Source organism: Camelus ferus, chromosome 17 (genome assembly GCF_009834535.1).
Source record: "Camelus ferus isolate YT-003-E chromosome 17, BCGSAC_Cfer_1.0, whole genome shotgun sequence".
Lineage (NCBI taxonomy): Eukaryota > Metazoa > Chordata > Mammalia > Artiodactyla > Camelidae > Camelus > Camelus ferus.
In genome coordinates, this window is record NC_045712.1 from 34738903 (window position 1) to 34758679 (window position 19777).

Consider the following 19777-nt stretch of genomic DNA (forward strand, 5'->3'; position numbering starts at 1 on the left):
GTGAAAGATTGTTCTCCCTTAGAAATTACCTTCTAAAAAACTTACGGGGAATTTTAAACATACTCAAAGTAAACAGACTAGTGTAGTGAATCCCTCAAGTTCCCATCACTCAGCTTCAGAAGTTTAGATTAAAATTTTTTTGTTTTTTATTTTTAGTTTTAATTTTAATTTTTTGGGGGGAGGTAATTAGGTTTATTTCTGGGGAGGGTTCTGGGGATTGAACTCAGGACCTTGTGTATGCTAAGCGTGCCCTCTACCACTTGATCTGTACCCCCCCATTAAAATTTAAATGTGCTGCAATTTAAAATATCTTACCTTTAGAAAATATTACTGCTTGAATACTTCTGTTATTCAAGAAGGGAATAGCAGGAAGAAATCTAAAGCAGGAATGTGTCAAATGGGAAATTTATAATTCATTACAATTTTTGTACCAGTTTGTTTCCTTTTAGACTTGTAAATAAAGGTGTGGAAAATTAGTCTAGACAGTAGAAGCAAATCTTTTGTTCCATTTTAAGGAGGTAATCAGTGCTCGCTCTTAGTGAATTATTTGTTCTATCAGATGAACTGTGTTTATAAAATTATTGAAGGAGCTTTGTAAGGCCCCTTGCTCAGGTCCTCTGGTGCTGGTGGATACAGGTGGCTTCATGAACGAGAGGAAACAAGGGCACTTAAGTCCAATTGTTTTTGCATGAGTTGAAGTCCGTTTACTGTATTTCTCAAACCTGATCTATATCAAAATGACATGAGAATTAAGTACAGATTCTTAGGCGCCATTCTGGACCTATCAGTGTCAGGTTAGGGTGGGCCTTTAAAAAGCTTTGTTTTTAAAAAACCCGCCTAGTGGTTCTGATGTGAAGCTAAGTTCAGAAATCATTGCACGATTTAGTCTACAAATTAATTCAAATACAGTATGAGCACTTACTGTATGCCAGACACTGTTCGGGATGTTCAGGAGATACCAATGGAGAAAGTAAAAGTTCCTGACTTTGTAACTTATGTTCTAGCAGGGCTAAATTGATTTAATGCAACGTATTGTTGTTTAGTTACTATTGCTCCCTAGTGGCATAAAATAACTGATTTATTTTGCTCTCAATTTTGTGAGTCAGGAATTGAGAAAGATCTAGACTGGGCAGGTCTTTGTTGGTAGCGGGTGAGTGTTGGAGGGGTTCTGTCATGTGGCTCCATTTAGGTATTGGTGGGGCTGCATTCTGAGAGCCCAGCACGGCTGGTCCACCAAGATGTGCACCCGCGTGTGAACACGTCGGGCAGTTGATGATGGCATCTGCCTGTGACCTCTCTAGCTTGGTCAAGGGTGCCCTGACGGTCGGCCTCCCACAGAGGAGTAAGCAGAGAGAACCGGGGAGACGGCAAGGCCATCCTGACCTAGCCCTGGCAGCAGCATGGCGTCTTGTCTGTAATCCTGTTGTACAGTTACCGTACCAGTTGCCCAGGTTCAAGGGGAGGGGGTCACAAACCCCACCTTTCAATGGAGAGAAATGTCAAGAATTTGCAGGCACATCTTAAAACCTCTGCAGCTGTGTGGGTTTGCATTTTGAATGTGTAGAGACATGTTGCAGATGGGATGTTGGGCAGTGCTTTTCTCTAAAACCCTGACACCCAGTGAGTTCTAGAGAATTTTTCCCAAGGGGGAGCGTTCAGAAAGCGAATGCAGGCATAGCATCCCTTCTGGGGGTGGCAAGTTGAGACCACGGTCACCAGTTTATTCTCTGAAGCTGACGTGACGGTTCCTAGCTGGAACCTGGCTTGCTCTCTGGAAATAATAAGGAAACCAGGTGACAAAGTGAGCTAAGGAGCCAAGGCAAAGCCATCACCGTGGCCAGAAAAACAGCCAGGGCTTCTGTTCTGCAGTTTGGGAGGCTGTCTTCCCTCAGGAAGAAGGCTAACCTTTCGTTGCTTTCCTTTCCTGCAGCCTAAAGAAAGGGAGGTGGTGATGGAGCGCAGCTCTTCGGGAAGCGACTGGTCTGACGTGGATGAGATTTCCACAGTCAGGTTCTCTCAGGAGGAGCCCGTCTCCCCGAAACTGTCAGCAGCTCCAGCGCCTTCTGCCTTCCCCACTGACTACGTCATGTACCCTGCCCACTTGTACAGTAGCCCCTGGTGTGACTACACCAGCTGCTGGACCAGCAGCCCACAGACCTCCAGCTACCCCTCCGTGGGCAGTGGCAGCGGAGACACGGCCCAGGCGGGGAAGGGAGGCCGGGGCTCTTCCCCCAGCTCGACAGTGAGCTCCCAGAACACCTGCAGAGGCCCGGAGGCCGCCAAGGAAGGCAGATCCTGGGATTCTCGTTCATCCCGTTTCTCCAGAAGCTCAGAAGAAGAAGAGGTGAAGGAGAAAAGAACATTCCGGGAGGATGCACCACCACGTCCGTGTGGAGGACACGCATCCAGCTCCCTGCCCAGGAGCCGTAGGGAGCCCAGGCTAGAGGGTTTCATCGACACCCACTGTCACTTGGACATGCTCTATTCCAAGCTGTCTTTCAAAGGGACCTTCACAAAGTTCAGGAAAATTTACAGCAGCTCCTTCCCTAAGGAGTTTCAGGGCTGCATCTCTGACTTCTGTGATCCTCGGACACTGACAGATTGCCTGTGGGAGGACCTGTTGAAAGAGGATCTGGTGTGGGGGGCCTTTGGCTGTCACCCCCATTTTGCACGTTACTACAATGAGAGTCAAGAAAGAAATCTTCTGCAAGCCTTAAGGCACCCCAAAGCTGTGGCATTTGGGGAAATGGGTTTGGATTACTCTCATAAGTGCACCACGCCTGTCCCAGAGCAGCACAAGGTAACGTCCTCTCTAGCTTGCTTACAGTTTTAAGTTCCTCTTTCAGTTGTCGAAACCTACCAGTAAGGGTTTCTCTGCTTTTGGAACTGAAGAATTTAGCATCTCTAAAAATTGGATTCTTACCCAGACCATGTAGATGGCATTTGTGAAATGCTTCACAAGCTGTTTCTTACCTTCCAGCTTTATTACGTGAGAGGGAGGGGGACAGGCACGCTGGGACTTCTTCCAGCTAATGATTCGACGTCAAAGCTATTGTTCCTTCTTGGGAAGCAACACATTTTTGTTTAATTAAACAAGATATTTTTATTCTGATTTGAAAGTTAAGTATGCCCTTTGGAGAATATTTGGAAAATACAAAAATGTGTAAAGAAGATAACTTCCCATTCCATCCAAGATGGTGACTGTTTGCGTCATAATACTTTGCCTTCCCACTGTGCTTCGTTGACCCCTGTTATTTTTCAGCTGGCTTCCTGGGGAGGACAGATGCTCCAACCCAGCCACAGTTCCTGCGTCCCAACAATTCTTCCATCTGAACATTTGTGAAATTCAGATGTGTTTTGAAATTCGTATTTTTAGTGCTGTTGTCCCCTAGAGAATTGCAAGGGACAATTGGTAGCATGTCTTACAAGCACCTGTCAGAGAATCAAGGACACGTGTGTTGTACGTACATGCTTCTTAAAAAAGAATTTAGGAAATTAAAAAAAAAAATAATAGTTTTAAATGTTTTTTCCATTGTGAAAATGTTCCTGCTTCATTAAATATGCTTTGAAAAATAGGCTTTTAAACAACTGTGTACTATTCCACTCCAAGGCTATAATAGTTTAATTTCTCGAGGAATAATTTTTTAGAAGCAGGAATTAAATGTTGAAATTAGAGCCTCTTGCCTCTGGAGGGGTTCACGGAGGGCAGTTGTGTTGGGGAGGGGGTCCAGCCAGCTGTAGATAGTGGAACTAGCTCATCTTTAAAGTCCTCAGCAAGCATTCTGTCCTGTTGGTAACCTAGGGCCACTTTCTTTTAGTTGAAAACACAGGTCTAACGTGAGTTATGTCAGACTTGGTATTGGCTCAGTGCCAGTATTGTGAAAGGAGGTGGCACAAGTGTTGGACTTGGAAATGTCATTCTCAAGTGAATGTCACCTGACTCAAGTTACTGAAAGCATCTTAGTGTTAAAAATTCAAACACAGCATGACTGGGACATTGTCCTGTGCAGCCGAAATTGACACACTGTAATTGTCTGTACTTTGATAAAAAATTAATTAATTAATATAAAAAAAATCAAACACGAATTATACTCCACAATTGAAGAAAACTATTCATGGAAATACTAAGTTTACGATGAGGTATTTTGTTTGTAATGAATTTGTATTTTTGTGCTTTTTTCTAAACCTGAACTTGTTTGGGGAAAGAATTAGTTCTAGCCCTGCTTTTTTCAATAAAATTAATAGCAACATGTGTATTTTACTTAAAGTTTTGAAAGTGGCTAGAGTTTAGGGGAAAAAGTAATATATCTGTAGGTATTCACCTAGGAGATCTGATTTTGGTTAAGTAAAGAAAGCAAGTTGAAGAAAACAGGTGTAGTATTTATTCTTTCCACAAATACTGGAGCATCTTCTGAGAGCTGGGCATTGTGCATATATGTATGTATATATATAGCAACTTTTTGCAAAGGAAAAGGTGTGCAAGGTGACTGACTGCCTCTTGGGAAGTGGGATTAGAGGTGAGGGCAGTGAAGGGAGGGACATTTCCCTTGTATTGATGTTCCTGAGCCCCGCCCGCCCCTGTGATCCCAAATAAGCACTGCGTAGTGGTTGCCGCGTGGAAAGCCTGCGTTCAGACTTGAATCGTGGTGCTCCAGCTTACGGCTGCAAGTTGCTTGGCCTCGTGAGAACCCTCAGTTTGTTTGCATGATGGGCCAACGGCAGTACCTATCTTAGGGTGCTTTTGAGGATTACAGGTTATAATACACCCGAATAATAACACTACCTGGTAAGCACTCGGTGTTAGCTATTACCATGCACTATGTAGTTCAAAAATAAAGACTTGGAGACAGTGGCGGTTGCCCACTGGACTGGCGGTTCTGGAGGCGTCAGGCATCCGAACTGGTGGTCCTAACCCGCGGATGTCGCTCTGTCTTCTCCAGGTGTTTGAGAGGCAGCTGCAGCTGGCCGTGTCCCTAAGGAAGCCCTTGGTGATCCACTGCCGAGAAGCTGACGAAGATCTGCTGAAAATCATGAAAAAGTTCGTGCCTCCAGACTACAAGATTCACAGGTGAGAGGGCTGGAACTTCAGCGGGCAAATGCAGTGGGCAGTTCCCTCTGTCCAGGGCGTTAGTGGGCAAAACAAACTCAGTGAGGAGACCGTTGATAATAGTACATCTTTATGTAGGGTCTTTCCTAAGGGTTAACTGTCAGGTTGAATCAGGCGATTTCTGCTGTTTGATCATTTTTTATTTATAAAACGGCAACTTAAATGGTTTGAGCTGGTCCCCTAAATCACCAATGGGCAAGGAGGGGGCTTTTGTAGCCCCTACTCCAGTACCAGGCTGGAACAGAGGCTTGGTTCTCAGAAGTGAGAGCTGTTGATCCTGGAAGAGGCTGCTGTGGGTTCCAGTGACTTAGTGCACAGAGAACATTCCAGGGCACCTGAGAAAATTTTTTCTTTGCTTTCTTGAATTTGAAAGCTCATTCCTCCCACCAAAATCTAGGGTGTATTTTATCTAAATGGTATCGAGGGGTTCTTTAGTTTGGTAAACTCACTGACCTCCCACCATGTGCCTGCCCTGGGCATTGGCTTGGCTTGGGGTGCCCTGGAGGAGCTGTGGGAGATAGTCAGCTGGTGACATCTGCAGAGAGTGCAGGGCTGGCGGGGTGGGGTGGGCAGAAGGTGCTGTGGGAGCCAGCGGAGGGGCCATTAGCTGATTCTGGCTAGAGGGGGTCAGGAGATGATGTCGGCTGGCTCTTTCAAGATGGGTGAGATGAGTTAACTGAAAAAACAGAGTCTAGAACCCAGGCCAGGTGGTGACAGGTGGCTGAAGGGGGTGGGGCTTTCGGCCTCCAGACCAGTGCCTTTCGGATGCCCAGGCAGAGAGAGTGACGCCTCTGAGGGGATGCCCACACCAGAGGCGAGATGAAGCACAAGCACTCGGCCTGTGGGCCAGTGTGTGTTGTACTAAGAACATAGACAGATATCGGATTAAGAGAAGAATGTGCACCTATGGGCCCACTCCCCAATATTTTTATTTTTTGTTTCCTTCCAATTCATTTGATTACATGGATAAAACTTGATACTGTGTTTGTAATCCAGAGGGGCTACAGTTTGTAACTCTGCTTCTGACTGTGTTTCCTGTGGACTTGCTCCCTTGGACGCAGTCTTTCCACTTCTGAGAGCTGAGCCACAGAAAATAATTTAAAGGAGGTGTAAAGAGGGAGGCGGGGCTTCTGCCGAGGGCTGATGAGAGAGCCCTGATCTGGATTCCCCTCCTGCAGGCATTGCTTCACCGGCAGCTACCCGGTCATCGAGCCCCTGTTGGAGCACTTCCCCAACATGTCCGTGGGCTTCACGGCCGTCCTGACTTACTCCTCTGCCTGGGAGGCCCGGGAAGCTCTGAAGCAGATCCCGCTGGAGAGGATCATCGTGGAAACCGATGCACCCTACTTTCTGCCTCGACAGGTGAGGGTGTCTTGGAGCTGCGTGGAGGCACTGCTGGGAGAGGGCGGGAGGTGGGCGGTCCCCCGTGCAAGGTCGGCAGGACCAGAGCCGCAGGAACTTTTCAGGTCCCACCCTTGGCTGTGTAGATGTCTCCTCTCTGTTGCTTTACAGAACCAAAGTCTAGGGGGCTGAGAAGCTGAAGGGTAACCACTCTCTTCCAGGCAGTGCAAAGCCCCACCCTGTAGAGGGTGGTCCAAGGAAGCGTGGGACCCTGCTCACCCAGAGCCCCCCTGACTGGGACTCTCCCTGCACCTGCAGGTAAAGGGGTCTCGACACAGCTCCGGAGAGATCCTGCTGGGGAAGGGCCGGGAGGGCGCTGTGACGGCTGTGCATGGAAGGCACAGCGACGTTCTGAATGCTTGGTGTCTTCCAGGTTCCCAGGAGCCTTTGCCAGTATGCCCACCCGGGCCTGGCCCTGCATACGGTCCGGGAGATCGCCAGGGTCAAAGACCTGCCGCTGGCCCGCACCTTGGCCACCCTGCGTGAGAACACCTGTCGCCTCTACAGCCTTTAAGCCAATGGGGTGCCGTCAGGAGTCTCCCAGAAAAGGTGATAAAAGTCACGTTACATATTTTCTAAACATCAGGCCCCAAATGGCTTTTTCTCTGATTCTTCATGTAGAGAATGTAAACGTAGGTGAGCACGTAGCCTCATCTGTCTCAAGTGAACCTGAGTTTGACCTTCTTCCTTTTCTCTTCGCCGCCCTCCAGACGACCAGCGGCCTGACGGCAGAAAGGCCGTGTGAACTGTGTGTGTCCCAGCTCGAGGATGTGTTTGAGAGCCCATTGGAATGGAGGAAACCTGGACAGGATGTTTCCTGAAACCCGTTCGAAGGCTCCTGCTTCCGGCTGTTGGGGGGGGCGGGTGGGCGGCAGGCGCACAGTGGTGCTGGTGAGGGTGCGGGCTGGCCTCCCGGCCCGGGGCCCCGGGGCTTCGGTGGAGGGGGAGAGGCTGACGGGAGGGCGCAGCGAGTGTGCCCGCCAGTCCCCGTCCTCGGCAGCCTGTGCGTAACCACACTCCTCCTCGTCTCAGCACCTGTGGGCGTGTAACTGGGTTCCTGGTTCTCCACGCTAAAAACGAACTCCCAGGTGGGAATTCTCGGGGGGGCTTTGCCGGAGACTGTCGTGGAGCTTAACTCTCCTGCAGCCGGTGCAGGCAGCCCCTCCTTTCCTGGACGACTCTTCGGTTTGGCTTTCACTGTTGCCCGTCAGCTCCATGTCGGCTCAGGCAGAAGGACCTCGGCTGCTGGTCTCGCTGGTTCTGCTGCCATTGATCAGAGCGGGCAGAGGGGCGCTCAGTGTCCAGGACGAGTCCTGGCCTGGGGAGATGTGGACAGATGGGGGGACTTGAGGAAGAAGAACCTAAGGAAGGTGCTCCCACTGACAGGTGCCCTCAGGGCTGCAGCTCGGTTGTGTTAGATGGAAAGGGCCCAGTTTGCAGCAGAAGCCACCTGCTGGTCTGCTGTCGGGGGTCCCAGCTGCCCTTTACTCCACTTTGCCCCCTTCTCCTGGAACATTGGACCAAAAATAACTCCTGTTTCATCTCACGTTAACAGCCCCTTGTGTGCCCCACCCAGGTGGAGAAGTAAACCAGTTTAATTCTCCAAATCTCTGCTGGCGCCGCCCAGCCCTGTTCTGTTGCCTTTGCGGAGCATGTGGGCCTGGTGTCTAACTCCCCCTCCTGGGGCTCTCCTTGGCCTCTGCTCTGTCCCTTCTCTGTGGTGGAAGTGAGAGCCCCTCCTTGGACTTTTGTGCAGCCAGGTCATCTCAAGTTCCGAGCTGTGCTCTGCTCCCTCCTGGTGCCTTGTGAAGGTATAATCATTACAGGCCCTGGAGGGTTGTGACGTCAAGGGTTAAATGTGAGGACACTCTGCACTTTGGACAAAAGGATCCTTTATTCCAATCTTCCTCAGTGAGACAGGCCACCCTGAGTCCCTTCTCGGTTTCTTGGAGGCCAGTAGTTTAAATCATAAGATCCATCACTTAGTCTGGATTTCTCTCGGTGTTTGTGGCAGGTATTTTTGGAAGGTGCTTTTGAACCTCGTAAGCTTCCTATCTGGTATTTCCCTCTTGCCCTGGTACCCAAGTTGCTGGCCTGGGAAGTAGGCCTTGATTCACCGTCCACCTTCCACGGATCCGCTGTGTGTCTTCTGCGCCTCACATTTGGGGAATCCGGGGCCTTGTTCTGCTTGGAAGATTTGGAGGACTAAGTATTTCAGAGTGCTTTGTGTCCCCCAAATGAACTGCAGCTAATCCATCTCCTTCACGACAAGGCCTGTAAGTCATGACTGCCTCCACGGGAAACCAACCAGGCCCGTGTCTGAGGATTAAGCGCGATAACTCAGTGGACGTCTCTGAGCCATTGCAGTCTCCCTGCCAAGGTAAAGCACAAGGTGCTATGTACTTTCACCCCTAGGACTTAGGATCTTCATTTCTGCGACACAGTGAAGCGCTGCCTGTGCGGGCGTGCCGGCGGGCTGGCGTTTTGGTCCGGCTTTTGGATGGCTGATGTGATCGTTCTTGCTGTGTTGCTGGAATGCCTCTGTATCTCGGCCCCCTCGCCGCCTTTGGCCATCTCTTTCTGAAAATAAAGTCGATGGCTCTTCAGCCAACTCCTGTGCTCTCCATGTTTGTTTATGTTCCTCAGAGTGATAACGGTGGTGAAGTCAGTTGTTTGGCCAGCTTTGTAACCTGAGAATCCAGAGGTCTGGACGCATTCTCGCATATACACGTGCCTCTGCAAAATTAAACTGGAACCAAGAATCCCTGGTACCAAGAATCCCTGGTACCGTCTTAAAGTTCTGCTGCCTTGAGAATTAACTCCCACTTTATCGCCTGGGAACACTCATATATATCGCTGCTGCTTAGCTGTGAAAAGTACAGACTCCTCTTTTTTTTTCCCCCTGAGCAGTGCAGTGGGAGGAAGAAGAGTTGAGTACGCGGGGGAGTTGTCGATGGTCGGTTGTACTGTGGGCTTTGGACTGTGAACTTGGATGCTTCTGGGTAAACTTTGGAGGAAATTCTGTTTCATTGTTTGCAGTCAGCCCTCCGATTCTGCCCTAAGGTGTCCTTGAACCCAAGTGCTCAAGCCGAAAGTAAACCTCTGTCCGTTCCAAGAACGCTGAACACATCTGAAATCTGTTGATGCCTCCTCTTGGAGACACAGTCATTGGTCTGGCTTTCTAGCACACTCCTCGCTCTGTCTGGGCTGCATCCCGGCTGAACACGCAGCGGCTGTGTCCACCCAGTGATAGTCTCTTTGTGGCTGGAAATCTGCTCGTGGTGTTTCCGGGGTTTTCCATCTTTCTATATTAAGTTTGGGGCCAATACTAATCATTTCCTGAGAGTGCTTTCATTTTTGCGTCAGTCATTTCTGTAAAATCAGGACAAACGGACACTCGAGTGACAGGGCTTGAACGAAGTGCCCAAGGTGGCAGAGCTGGCGGTCGGTGGCCGGGCAGCCCCCGTGCTCACTGTAAACACTCGTCAGCGATGTTTGGAAGTGACTTCGGACAAGAAAGGCAGCTAAGCGTGGGTCTCGCCCCTTCTGTTTGCACACCGTCCTAAGAGAACTGAGCACGTTCCTGCAAGTGCGTAAGAAGTTAAATACACGTGCTACTATACTGATGTACTGGGTATGTTATAAAACACAAAAGTATTTTGTAAGGAGGATTTTTTCTTGTAGCCAATGCCTTGCTCACCCCAGGGGTGAATATACCCACTTCAGAGACCCGGAAGTTAGTGGTGTCAGGAGGTGACGCGTGCAGGGGCAGGTCTGAGAGGGCTGACGTGGGACCGGGTTTGAAAGGCTGCATTTTCGCCAGTGTGTCCCCTGTTCCCTGTGACCAGTTTTATTTCTGCCAGTTGTTGACTTGAAATTGTCTTCACCCCACTCCAGGTTGACACCACTTATTAGGAGGGAAAATGAAACACAGAAACGAAAAGAATCTCCTGGACCCGAGGCTGGCATCTGCGTTGCCAGGGCTTCTCTGTGGAGGATCGGGGGTGGGGAGGAGTGAGGGCAGCAGGGCGAGGGGGTGACTTTGTTGACAGCCAGTCGAACCTGGGAGCACGGGCCCAAGCCCCCAGCTCTGGATGAGCTGGAAACGTGTTTGCTCTGTGACCTTGGGAGGTCAGTTTCTCTGAGGTTCAGTCTTCTCCCTCTTCAGTGGGTTTGCTATGAAAATTAGTGGACGTTACATGAATTTCTTGTAAGCATTTAGCACAGCGCCTGCTGCACAGCAGAGATGCGGTAAGTGGTGGCTGTTAGGGTAACTGAATGCCTGCTACGTGCAGGTGTCCTTGTGTCAGTCTTGACAGTAACCGGGGGAGGTTGGTCCGGACCAGACAGCGGGTATTGACGTTCGGGTCTGAGTCTGAAGCCCATAGCTTTCGCCCACACTGCGCTACCTGGCCCCAGGGAGAGAGCCCGGTCCAGAGTGGGTGCCTAACACCTGTTCCTGGAATGAAGGACCTAGGCATGAGGGAGAGAAGGCTTGTGTGTGCCTTGAGAAACAAAATACGTTCTTGTCCGTGTGGGGGGATCGTCAGGTGCCCCGCATTCCCCCCAGGACCTGGCACCCACCTGCCCTGAGCCCGATCTGTGGCTGCTTCTCACCAGGCCAGGAGCTGGCTTCTTGGGCTACTTTGGCCAGCTGAGGCCGTGGAGCGTCCCCTGCTACTGAGGAGAGGGCTGTGGGCATGGTTAGCGACGGTCAGGGTTGCGCCCGCGCAAAGCCACAGAGCTGGGGTGTGGCCAAGCCCCAGGACAGCGGGTGGGTCTCCGCATCCGAGCGCGGAGGCTGGGGTCCTGCGGGTGACTTGTGTATCCTCTGTCGCTCTTCCACTGAGTCCACCTGCTCTCCAGTACCTTAGATCCCTCTAGTGGGGATCACTCCTTTCAAACTGTCATTATCACTTAGAGGCAGATGCTTTCAGAAGCAAGGGCTCAGTGCACCAAGCCACCGTGTAGTCAGTCAGGTGTGTATGGTCCCCTGAGATGGAAGTGTGTGTGCTGGCTGCCCAGTGGACGGGCATGGAGTTGACAGCAGCTGGCACTTCAAGAGCGGTGGGTGAGGGAAGTGGAGGAGGAGACAGGACACCTTTTTTATGTGCACTCAGTTGTGTCGAGGGCCCCCTGGCCGGGTCACAGGAGTCGACACCTGTTCTGAGCCAGGTCGGGCTGTCTGGCTCTGCGGTGGGCTGAGCTGCCTGAGTAGGGTCCTCTTGCCTCTAAGCCACTTGATAGGTGCCTGGGGGGCTTGTGAAAATGCAGATCCTGATCTGGGGTGGGGATGGGGCCCAAGACTCTGCATTCTCAGCGGTTCCCTGATCGTGGTGACGTCATTGACCACGTGCGGCTCCTCAGTGAGGGATGGTGGTTGCCACATCTGATCAGCGGTTAGTGCCGTAGGGCTGCACCTTGATTGCCAGCGGGCCAGAATTTTACTCAAAGATCCTTGGCTCCTAGAGAGATCCCTCAGTGATGAGGGTGTGCCCAGAGTGTGGACGTTAACGCCAGCTCTGCACAGGCCGTCCTGTGTGTTTCTGACAGCTGGGCAGGTGGCAGGGCTTCTCCCCTTCGATCACCCATCCATCACCACCAGCTCTCAAATCGGGTCACACGCTCACCCTAGTGAGGAGACGACCGACCAGTGACGTCCCTCCCAGGAAGACTGGTCCATGTCTTCACTGGAATTAAGCTGTGGGACTTCAGGATCAAGGCTCACTGCGGCTGTGAACTAGAGTTGGAAGTGTTTTTGGACATCAACCTGGTGTCCCAAATCAATGAACTCACCAAGGCCATGGCCAGCCTTGGCTGCAGGAGGTGGCTTCTGCTTTGCCAGGTCTTCTCCGTAGAGGATGGGGGCAGGGAAGGAGTTAGGGCAGCCGTGTCTAGCTGTGGTTAGCGCCCCATTTATGTCCAGCTTCAGACTCACGCTTTCACATTTCCCTTGGTTTTCTTATTTGCTTGTTTTTGGTGGGGAGGAAATTCAGTTTATTAATTTTTAAAGTGGATGTACTGGGGCTTGAACCCAGGACCTCAGGCATGCTAAGCACGTGCTCTACCACTGAGCTACACCCTCCCCAACCCGCGTTCTGATCCTGAATGTCAGCTCGGTGGGCGCTGGCTGTGACGCCGCCTCAAGTGTCCTGTTCACACAGTCCTCCTGATAGTAAGCTCTCGATGCAGCTCTGCACTCAGAAGCTCTGATAGTTAAAGGAACTTTCTCTTTCTTCTCCCTCTCACCCCTCCCTTCCTGTCCCCCTTCTCCTTTCCCCCTCCCCCCCACTTCCTCCTGCCATTTGTCCCCCAATAGTCTTGTCTGCTTGTATGAGTTGGTCGGATTCAGTTTTCTAAGTACAGATACCTGCTACCTCTTCCATTTCTCTTCCCATGGACCATAGACCAAGAATTGTGGGGTTTGGTTTTGCTTTTTGTTTTTCAGTGAAATGTGAAATTTTCATCTTTGGTGAAATAAACATTTCAAACAGGCAGCGTCCAGTTTGAGTGTTTATTCACCTCCTGGGCTGGTACCCCTCAGAGCTGGGAGTGGTCGAGGGAGCGTTCTGGAGGCCAGGTGAGCGCTTCTGAGAGCAAGAGGGGAACAGAGAGGCGGCTGGACTCAGGGACAGTCACTCATTGGCCGGGGCCTCTGGAAAGCAAGAGGTCAAGTCAAAGTTCTGTGTCTGCTGTCCTGCCGGTGCCATCAAAGGTGGCTTTTTCCTCAGGGAGACAGACGTTGGAGGTGGTGTGTTGTAATAAAGCACCGGCCTCGGAGTGTGTGTGCCTTGGGCATGTCCCCTAAAAGCTCCGAGTCCTGGTTTCCTTGTCTGCACCCTGGGGTGAGTGCCGGCCCCCGGCCCGCGGGGGGGGTGGGGCACTGACACCGGTGGGGAATGTTGCAGATGGTGGTGCCTCCACAGGCAGGTGGCTGCCTCCTCAGTCAGGAAAAGCTGGGTGGTTTCTTATCACGAGGCAAGAGGAGATTGAGGACGAGGGCACCAAAGCCTTCGCTTAACTGGCTGCAGAGCATGTTCTGAACACGACTGTAGCACTGAGTTCTAAGGACTTACCGTTGGCCTCTTCCCAGAGGATGTCCTGCAGAAACTTCCCCAGGGTCTGGCCGTGCTGGTGGGAGTGAGCCCCTGACAGCTTGATCCCAACATCAGAGGGGGCGTTGAACTAGGAGGAGGACCCAGGAATCGTCAGAGGTCACGCCCCCTACCCTCCCGCTCCTCCATCCCCGCGGTGGCCCCGGGCCCTCAGGAGAGGGAGGGCCTGGGGCCCAGCAGGCAGCACCGAGGGGCAGCTCAGCCGGGCTACCCTGCTTCCCAGGCCTGGTCTTCCCGCCCCCACCATCTTTAGGAGACTCACCTGTGCCCTCTTTCCTCACCCCTGAGCAGCTTACTGACAAAAGCTGTGGGGCTCCCCAGATGACGTTTCCCTGCTCCTTAGAGCTTTGGAAGGCCTGAGGTTGAGTCGCCAGTGGTAGGGTTTCAGGCCCAGGCAGGGCGATCTGGGGGCAGTGGGTCTGCCTGGTGTACACAGCACTAGCCTGGGGGACGGCCTCTGCCCCCCTTCCTCCCGTCCCAGGTGGTCGTCCCCTGTCAGCACCGGCCTTGGCTTGTTCTGTGGACAGTCAGACAGGAAGCTGACCTTTTCTTAGAAAGACACTCCGAGCCAAGTTTGCTCTTCTTTCTGTGCTCTGTCTCTTCCCTTCTACAGGGAGGGCGCCTCATTCCTCCTGCTTTCTCAGCAGCCTATGAGATGATTTATTGGAGCTCAGAGTTCTGGGTAAACAGGAAGGAGCTCTGTTTGCGGCCACATCATTGCTTCTCTCCTGGCGAGTGGAGTCTGTCTTTCCCTCTGTTCACTCAGTGACTGCCCGGGTTCCTGGTTGCGCTGGTCACTGAGATTACAGATGACTTGGTGAAGAGATCTTGGGGCTGGAGGGGAGCCCTCGGCCATTGGTCCTCCTGCCCTCTGCCCTCCAGACTGGAGGTCTCAGCCCCGCTTTCAGATACAGCAGCAGAGGCCCCGAGAGGTTAAAGGACTTGACTGGGGCCACAGGAGGAGGTGGTGGCGAGGGCTGGGCTGCATACTCAGCCCTGGGACCTCTTCTAGCCCAGGGGCTGTTGCTGCACCGCCTGGCTGCAGCCCTCGCCCTGGGTTAGGCCTTTCCTTCCAGGCAGGAGCCACTGTAACTCGTATTTCACAGACGAGCAGAGATGCTCAGAGATGTTCTTAAAACAACAGGTCACTGTTGGTTCCCTTTTTAAAGTTTACCTCCCCCTCGTCTGCACCGTGAAGGTGGAGTGAGTGGAAACGACATGACTGACGGGGGAACTGAGGCCCCTCCGCTCCCTCCCTTCAGTAAAGACTCATTTTCCTTCCACCCCTGTGGCTCCTGCGGGTGGTCGGCTCACGGCAGCAGACTTCTCAGGAGTCACACCAGCACCATGTCAGGGCAACTGACAGGAGGTATGGCGGCTGTTGGATGGGAGAGTGGCTTCGGGTGACTTGTAAAGGACGCTGTGGCCTCAGCATCTCACCCGGTCAGTGGGGAATGGATGGGGGGGTGGGGGTGGGAGTGGGACTTGGTCTCAAAAGCCTTCCATCTCTGAAACTCCATTTGAGGAAAAGGTTTGGAGGGAGTGGGGACCCTGCGATGAGCGAGGCGGAGCCCCAGGGCGGGAGCTGGGGGAGCCTGGCCAGTGTCACAGGCTCCATACCGGCTCTGGTGCCCAGGCCCTCTGGACACTTCAGACTTTGTTCAGCGGAGGCAGTGCCTGCCGTTTCCTCTGTGGAAGCTGGAAAGTTCCAGCCGTGAGTCAGCCACCAAACCTCTTCCCCATCTGGGCTAAATTGGGGCTCCTCTGGCTGGGGTGCATCCAGCCCCACAGGACCTGGCGAGGGTCAGAGGGCGTGGATTGGGGAGTTGACCCCTTGTGGGAGCAGAGGCTGGGGGACAGGTGGAAAGAGGCCGGGGCGGGGTGGAGGGGACAGTGAGAGGCACTCCCCGGGTCGCCTTCTCTCTCTGCCACACCGATGACAGGGAGACAGGCTTGGGGACTGGAGTCCTCAGACTGGGTTCCACCTCTGCCCCCATGTGGGCTGTGGCCCCTCAGGCAAGTGAGCTCAGCTGCCTGAACCTCTGTTCTTGTGTGCAAGAGCGGCACTAAGGCCAGCCCTGCTGATCTCGCAGCGGGTGGGAGAGATGGGGTGAGATGGAGGAAGGGTGTGAAGTCGTGGTGCAGTCGCAGCAGCACAGTGGTGGGCGGGAACACCACCGGGGATTCCTGCTGTCTCTGCACGGAGGTGTCTGTCTTAACGCTCGTCAGAACCATTCCTGGAGGGCCGCCAGCCTGGCTGGAAGGTCACACAGGTAACCCCTCGGACGCCTTCACGCCCTCTCTCTCCCAGTCCTCCGTTTATCGCTCACCTTTCCCCTCGCCCCGTGCCAGGTGCATCAGAGCCCAAGCAAGCCTGACGGCCCCTCGTCTACAGATGGGGTTTGCTGAGAGCCGGGCCCGCGGCAGCTCATTGGTCCAGGTAAGGGCGGAGGGGCCCCTGAATCAACCAGAAAGTCTTCTGCAGGGAAACACGTTTGGTCTGTGACCAGCCCTTTCCTCTTAGGTGTCGGCTCTTGGCACCATATTTGCTGGCTCCCTTCTGAAATCGCCTGGCGTCTGCTGGTGCCCCGCTCCCCTCTGCTGCTCGGGCTCGTTCTGTGGCGGCAAAGTGATTTAGGTGTTTGCCTGTTGACGCACAAAGACCTTGGAGACTGTGGGGCAGTCAACTATTTCTATGCTATTCTGCGTTTCTTAAGTAGCTGGTAAGTGGGTCCCTGCTGGTAGCTGTCTCGCCGCCGCCCGCCCTCACCCCCACACTGGGAGAGCGCCAGCTGCAGAGGGACCCACCCGGGTCTCCAGCTCGTCCTCTCCGCCTCCCGCCTGTCTTCCGTCTTCCGGGCCGAGCCAGCCCTCCAGGGCCCGGGGCTGCAGTTTGGCTGATGGTTTCTTGGACTCCTTTCTCTGCTGGGAAGAGGGAATGTTCTCTTAGGGCCCTAAGCCCCGCCGTCCTGCCAGAAACAGTGCGAGGTGTGGGCCTACGCTCAGACCCAGGGTCGTCCTTTGTGCTCGGGGAGGAGGCTGAAGCCCGGAGAGCTGGAGCCACAGCTGGGTGACACAGCTCGTGGCAGGGCTAGGAGGAGACACCCCAGTTAGAATCACAGGGCGCCTGTGGGGAGACGGCTCACCTGCGCTCTCTGGCGTTCAGGGCTCAGGAAGCTGGAGCCTGCCATGGCCACGTCCACCCAGATCACGCTGAGGAGCAGCAGGCCACAGATGGTCCCCGGGGAGGGCATGGCCGCAGCTGGGGGGACAGTCGAGCCTGGAGGGGAGAGGGGCTCCGGGCAGCATCCCCCACCTTCCCTGTGCATCAGAGCCCAGCAGACAGGGTGTGGGGACCCCGACCTGGGAACGCGACTGCTGAGGAGAATGGCTCTTAACACCCCGCCAGAGGGGCTCCCTCTGCCCGTCTCCCTGCGGCACGCGTGGTGGAGGGTGTGTGTGCTCTTTACCAAGGCTGCTCGGGCGGGGCGGATGCTTGGCAGTGCGACAGACCCCCGTGTCGTTTGTCCTAGGCCTCGAGGACCTTGTGCTGAGTTTCTCAAGGAGGGACAATAAGGCTAAGCTGGCAAGGTCCCAGGAGACCTGGGGGCGCTGAGGCGGCTCCTGAGATCCCCCTCTGAGCAGCCAGGTGGCCCCAGGGCGTGCAACCTCCCCTGGTTCAGATGGGCCTGTGGATGCCCAGTGGTCCCGACGAGTTAAACCCACAGTCAGACCCGCACACGAGAGTCGGGAAAGTGCCTACCTGGGATTCGCGGCAGAGGTGGCGCCCAGTGGCCGCCTGGTCCTTATATAGGCAGCTTGTGTTTGTTTTCAGCCCCATCTCAGGGCAACCCAGCTTCCGGGGGCTGACTTACATTCCTTGGGAACTGAAACTGTTCATGTCCTCTGGGTAGAAATCAACAATGGAGGTCAAATGCACTGAGAGACGCTGCGTTGGTGGGTGCGGCACATCTGCTCCTCCTGTCCCCGGGTGTGCCCGGCCCCGGTTTGGGTGGCAGGGAGGAGAGTGGCCCAGGGTCTGCCCAGCTTCGTGGCTCTGTGGCCTCGGCTCACTCCCTTTTCTGAAACTCCCCTGCTCCCTCCATCTCAGGAGCTCAGCTTGATCTTAACACGACCAGGTCCTGAGAGGGAGCAGAGTGGACCTGGAGGCAGGGGAGCTGTGACCTGGGGCTGCACAGGTCACAGATGGGCCTCAGGCAGATCACTGAGGTCCCCCTGCTCAGGGCTGCCTCTGAGGGTGGCTTTGAGGACTAAATGAGGTGACGGGTGTGAAATCCTTTACAGCTGCTTTCTGATCCTTCATACGTGTCCTGCCACGAGGACTTAGCTCACAGCGTGCGGGGGTCCGTTCCTGCCTGGAGTGCTTCATCGCACTGGGTGCCCAGGTGGTGGCTCCTAGGCTGAGTGAGCGGTCTGTGGGGGCTGCATGAACTAGGCAGCGGAGGCGGAGCCGGGCTTGGCAGGGAGGGCACCCCTGCAGGCAGAGCAGCAGGAGCGTAAGTGAACAGCAGGCGTGGGTGTAAGATGTCTGGGGCCACAGGGAGAAGACTTGGGGCTTGAGGAGGGTGGCAGTGGCAGGGGGCAGATCATAAGGGAAGGCCTAGAAAGTGGCGCTGGGTTAGGTTCAGCACCGGTTTGGAAGTTGCTGGCACTAGGGGTTTCTCTGGAGCGGGGAGGCCGCTGCGGGCTCTTGAGCACAGAAGCGATGAGCGAGACCTTGCAGACCCGGCAGTCTGCATCCCGTATTTCACTGGGGGAAAACTGAACCCCGAAAGGGCCACGCTTTCCCCAAAGCCACCCGTCTGTCTGGCAGCGCTGGGACGCCCATCCAGGTTCCTGACCGGCAGTACAGAGCTTCCTCGGTTACACCGTCCTGCTCCCGCAGCGAACGTGGGCTCCCAGGGGCCCGATGGGACTGGGGCAGGGGAGCCAGGAGACCGCTGGTCGTCCAGCGAGCCCTTGACTTAGACCGACTGCAGCGGGCACTGGGCACTGGGCCCTGGTTGAGGCTGTAGGGACAGTGGGGGCCCGGGAGGGGCTGGACCGAGTACCTTCTGCTGGAAAACAGCACCGGCGTGCTGAAGGGGCTGGACTCCCTCCTTCAGTCCCAGCGGAGTGTGAGCGTGTCACTTGGGGGCCTTCACCCTTGTCACCCCCTGAACTTAGGCCTGTTGGCCTCGGGGCACGGCAGGGCTGAAGGTGGAGAAGCCGTTAGAGAAGACCGGCAGCTTTTTCAGAGCGTGCCCTCACCCCCCCCAAAAAAATCCCCAACTATGGTGACCAGGCACCTGCTGAGACATGACGCCCCCCTCCACACCCCCTGGGGGCGGGGGCTGCCAGCGTCGGCCTTAGATACACCAGCCGCAGGCAAACACCCACGCTCTGTGTTATCTTCGGGGAACAGAAAGGTCGCCTGCGGGCTGGAAACCACCCGAAGCACATACCACAGAGTCCAGACTGGCTGGGGAAGGAGGGAAGGGCTGAAGGATGTCAGAACCCCGGAGGGAGGGGGAGGCGACGTCCAGAAAGTACCTCACTGCCCACCCGCAGCTGTGGAAGGGGGTGCAGACTCGGGGTGGGAAACGCACTCAGATCTGAACCAACCAAAAGGCCCTTGGAGGAGGACTGTGTGGCTCAGGAAAGGACTGACTGCCACCTCAAGTGTGGATAATAGATCTAAGGCCATCTGGCACCTCCGTCTGTGTCCTTCTCGGAACCGTCCTCCAGGTCGCTTGCTGGGTGGTGCTTTCCTTCCCACAGCAGGGCCTCGAGGGCCTGCCTTAGTGACCAGACAGGGATGCATCATCACTGAGTTAATTGCTGTATGTCAGTGGTGTCTGAGGACAGACTGTGTACACTTCCCACTGTGATTTTATTGTACTGATCATTAGTTGGCTTAGCAAGCACTTTGTTCGTCAATTTGGCTACACCTTGGTCTGAATGAGGCAGGTTCTGGGGTCATAGAAAGAGGGTTTTTTGTTGCTTTTGAGATAAGGCTTTTTGGTGAGGTTTTCTCCTAGTTCTGGCTTCCATAACTTATAGAACAGCATCGGGCAATAGAAATACCATGCCAGCCAGTAATTTAAAATTCCTTAGGAGTCACATTAGAAAATGCAAAAAGAAACAGGTGAAA

The 19777-nt window shown here is 54.0% G+C and overlaps 2 protein-coding genes across 5 annotated transcripts in view; one reads left to right on the forward strand and one right to left on the reverse strand.

Moving 5' to 3' along the window:
* TATDN2 (TatD DNase domain containing 2) overlaps nt 1-19777 on the forward strand; it is a 37657-nt gene that overhangs the window by 10975 nt on the left and 6905 nt on the right. The window contains exons 4-8 of one of the 3 annotated variants that reach the window (XR_001365643.2): nt 1931-2800; nt 4941-5068; nt 6286-6469; nt 6670-6766; nt 6882-7021. Coding sequence is in view for 2 of the 3 variants with exons in the window: in XM_006173329.3 (XP_006173391.1) it covers nt 1931-2800; nt 4941-5068; nt 6286-6469; nt 6882-7022 (1323 nt within the window). In the remaining variant the exon portion in view is untranslated. Of the gene's footprint in view, nt 1-1930; nt 2801-4940; nt 5069-6285; nt 6470-6669; nt 6767-6881; nt 7058-7218; nt 9120-19777 lie in introns of those variants that run through there. The other 2 variants (XM_006173329.3, XM_032458954.1) reach the window with 2 other exon arrangements.
* Nucleotides 13009-16910, reverse strand: GHRL (ghrelin and obestatin prepropeptide). Of its 2 annotated transcripts, none has more exons than XM_014556957.2 (4): nt 16770-16910; nt 16432-16545; nt 13585-13693; nt 13009-13163 (listed from the first exon to the last, which is right to left on the reverse strand). In XM_014556957.2, exons 1-4 carry the CDS (start codon nt 16875-16877, stop codon nt 13144-13146), a joined length of 351 nt encoding a protein of 116 aa, XP_014412443.2. In that variant the 5' UTR covers nt 16878-16910; the 3' UTR covers nt 13009-13143. The 2 variants fall into 2 exon arrangements, with proteins under 2 accessions (XP_014412443.2, XP_006173390.3); XM_006173328.3 differs by having other exon boundaries at nt 16432-16548.